The sequence below is a fragment of the Pristiophorus japonicus genome, unplaced genomic scaffold (assembly GCF_044704955.1).
Source record: "Pristiophorus japonicus isolate sPriJap1 unplaced genomic scaffold, sPriJap1.hap1 HAP1_SCAFFOLD_2702, whole genome shotgun sequence".
Lineage (NCBI taxonomy): Eukaryota > Metazoa > Chordata > Chondrichthyes > Pristiophoridae > Pristiophorus > Pristiophorus japonicus.
Genome location: NW_027252453.1, coordinates 20308 through 24044, shown reverse-complemented (window position 1 = coordinate 24044; position 3737 = coordinate 20308). Strand labels below are relative to the sequence as shown.

Genomic DNA, 3737 nt, shown 5'->3' with positions numbered 1-3737 from the left:
GCCAACAAAAGGTCACCCAGTCTAATCCCAATTACCAGCTCTAGGTCCATAACCCTGCAGGTTACTGCACTTTAAGTGCCCATCCAACTATCTCTTAAAAGTGGTGAGGGTTTCTGCATCCACCACTCTTCCAGGCAGCGAGTTCCAGATCCCCACAACCTCTGCGTAAAGAAGCCCCCCCTCAACTAACCACCTTAAAACTATGCCCCTCGTAATAGACCCCTCCACCAATGGAAATAGACCCTTACTATACACTATATCCAGGCCCCTCAATAATTTGTACACATAGACAGGGAGGGTGTAGGGGCTGGAGGGGGTTACAGAGATAGGGAGGGTGTAGGGGCAGGAGGGGTTACATAGACAGGGAGGGTGTAGGGGCAGGAGGAGGACAGAGATAGGGAGGGGGTGTAGAGGCTGGAGGGGGTTACATAGACAGGAGGGTGTAGGGGCAGGATGGGGTTACATAGACAGGGAGGGTGTAGGGGCAGGAGGAGGTTACAGAGATAGGGAGGGGAGTCGGGGCTGGAGGGGGTTACAGAGATAGGGAGGGTGTAGGGGCTGGAGGGGGTTACAGAGATAGGGAGGGTGTAGGGGCTGGAGGGGGTTACAGAGATAGGGAGGGGTGTAGGGGCTGGAGGGGGTTACAGAGATAGGGAGGGTGTAGGGCTGGAGGGGGTTACAGAGATAGGGAGGGGTGTAGGGACTGGAGGAGGTTACAGAGATAGGGAGGGGTGTAGGGGCAGGAGGAGGTTACAGAGATAGGGAGGGGTGTAGGGGCAGGAGGAGGTTACAGAGATAGGGAGGGTGTAGGGGAAGGAGGGGGTTACAGAGATAGGGAGGGTGTAGGGGGCAGGAGGAGGTTACAGAGATAGGGAGTGTGTAGGGGGCAGGAGGGGTTACAGAGATAGGGAGGGGACAAGGCCATGGAGGGATTGGATAAGAAGGATGAGAATTATGAAACAAGCGATCGATATTACGGAAACCTGCAGAGGAACGAGATTTATTTTGCTGATTGCAAGATGAACCATGCATCAAATTACAAGGAGGGGAAAGATTTGCTTTGTCAGAACTTTCTCGAAGTGGTTTGAGCGACGTTCTGTGTAACCTCAGTCGGCCTCCAGTCGCCCTGCTCTCCCAGGAGGGGGCTGCGTGACCAGATCGTGGGGCCCCTCCCTCCCCTCAGTCTCGGGACGGCCCCCCCAGTTTGTGGGCCGAGTGGGGGTCGTGTTTGGAGCCCCCCAGGCAGGCGGGGCTCCTGTCTATGTGGGGCTCAGCCCCCCACTGCTGGGGGGTGCGGGCCAGGATGGAGAGGGCGTGAACGCTGGAGGCCAGCTCCTCCCTCAGGGCCTCGTTGATCAGCCGGTGTCGCTGTAGCAGGGGCAACCCCTCGAAGCGTGGGCTCACCACCACCACCTTGAAGTGGCTCTCCGATCCGGCGGGCACTGCGTGCTGATGGCTCTCATTGATCACCTCCAGGTGGATGGGCGCCAGGCTGCGCTCCAGCTTGGCATGGATGGCGCTCTCCACAGGCCTCTCCATGGCGTTGGCCAAGGTCGCCGCTGCTCTCGAGCACGGGGCCGGCGTACAACGGAGCAACTTCACCAGGAAACTCATCCGGACTCCCTCTCTCACCGCGCGCTGGGACACCTGTGGGCTCAAGCAACGAGGCTGGTGAGAGATTCCCCGCGGCCATAAGCATGGTAACTGCATCGTCCCAACCCACTGCCCCCCATCACCGACCCACTGCCCCCCAACATCACCGACCCACTGCCCCCCAACATCACCGACCCACTGCCCCCAACATCACCGACCCACTGCCCCCCAACATCACCGACCCACTGCCCCCCAACATCACCGACCCACTGCCCCCCAACATCACCGACCCACTGCCCCCCAACATCACCGACCCACTGCCCCCCAACATCACCGACCCACTGCCCCCCAACATCACCGACCCACTGCCCCCCATCACCGACCCACTGCCCCCCAACATCACCGTCCCACTGCCCCACAACATCACCGAACCCACTGCCCCCCAACATCACCGTCCCACCCACTGCCCCCCAACATCACCGACCCACTGCCCCCCAACATCACCGACCCACTGCCCCCAACATCACCGACCCACTGCCCCCCAACATCACCGACCCACTGCCCCCCAACATCACCGACCCACTGCCCCCCATCACCGACCCACTGCCCCCCAACATCACCGTCCCACTGCCCCACAACATCACCGACCCACTGCCCCCCAACATCACCCACCCACTGCCCCCCAACATCACCGTCCCACTCACTGCCCCCCAACATCACCGACCCACTGCCCCCCAACATCACCGTCCCACTGCCCCCCAACATCACCGACCCACTGCCCCCAACATCACCGACCCACTGCCCCCCAACATCACCGACCCACTGCCCCCCAACATCACCGACCCACTGCCCCCCAACATCACCGACCCACTGCCCCCCAACATCACCGACCCACTGCCCCCCAACATCACCGACCCACTGCCCCCCAACATCACCGACCCACTGCCCCCCAACATCACCGACCCACTGCCCCCCAACATCACCGTCCCACTGCCCCCCAACATCACCATCCCACCCACTGCCCCCCAACATCACCGACCCACCCACTGCCCCCCAACATCACCGACCCACTGCCCCCCAACATCACCATCCCACCCACTGCCCCCCAACATCACCGACCCACCCACTGCCCCCCAACATCACCGTCCCACTGCCCCCCAACATCACCGTCCCACTGCCCCCCAACATCACTGACCCACTGCCCCCCAACATCACCCACCCACTGCCCCCCAACATCACCGTCCCACCCACTGCCCCCCAACATCACCGACCCACTGCCCCCCAACATCACCGTCCCACCCACTGCCCCCCAACATCACCGACCCACTGCCCCCCAACATCACCGTCCCACCCACTGCCCCCCAACATCACCGACCCACTGCCCCCAACATCACCGACCCACTGCCCCCCAACATCACCGTCCCACCCACTGCCCCCAACATCACCGACCCACTGCCCCCCAACATCACCGACCCACTGCCCCCCAACATCACCGACCCACTGCCCCCCAACATCACCGACCCACTGCCCCCCAACATCACCGACCCACTGCCCCCCATCACCGACCCACTGCCCCCCAACATCACCGACCCACTGCCCCCCAACATCACCCACCCACTGCCCCCCAACATCACCCACCCACTGCCCCCCAACATCACCCACCCACTGCCCCCCAACATCACCGTCCCACCCACTGCCCCCCAACATCACTGACCCACTGCCCCCCAACATCACCGTCCCACCCACTGCCCCCCAACATCACCGTCCCACTGCCCCCCAACATCACCGACCCACTGCCCCCCAACATCACCGACCCACCCACTGCCCCCCAACACCACCGTCCCACCCACTGCCTCCCAACATCACCGACCCACTGCCCCCCAACATCACTGACCCACTGCCCCCCAACATCACCGACCCACCCACTGCCCCCCAACATCACCGTCCCACCCACTGCCTCCCAACATCACCGACCCACTGCCCCCCAACATCACTGACCCACTGCCCCCCAACATCACCGACCCACCCACTGCCCCCCAACATCACCGACCCACTGCCCCCCAACATCACCGACCCACTGCCCCCCAACATCACCGACCCACTGCCCCCCAACATCACCCACCCACTGCCCCCCAACATCACCG

The 3737-nt window shown here is 62.8% G+C and overlaps 1 protein-coding gene across 1 annotated transcript; it reads right to left on the bottom strand.

Annotated features, from left to right (window-relative positions):
* Positions 1-984: 984 nt before the first annotated feature.
* Positions 985-1648, bottom strand: bola1 (bolA family member 1). Its single transcript, XM_070871646.1, has one exon. It carries the CDS (start codon positions 1612-1614, stop codon positions 1180-1182), a length of 435 nt encoding a protein of 144 aa, XP_070727747.1. The 5' UTR covers positions 1615-1648; the 3' UTR covers positions 985-1179.
* Between the last annotated feature and the right edge of the window lie 2089 nt (positions 1649-3737).

What these genes read in the sequence shown, in the direction of transcription:
- bola1 (XM_070871646.1), bottom strand. Translation starts at nt 1,614, where the DNA reads ATGAGTTTCCTGGTGAAGTTGCTCCGTTGTACGCCGGCCCCGTGCTCG.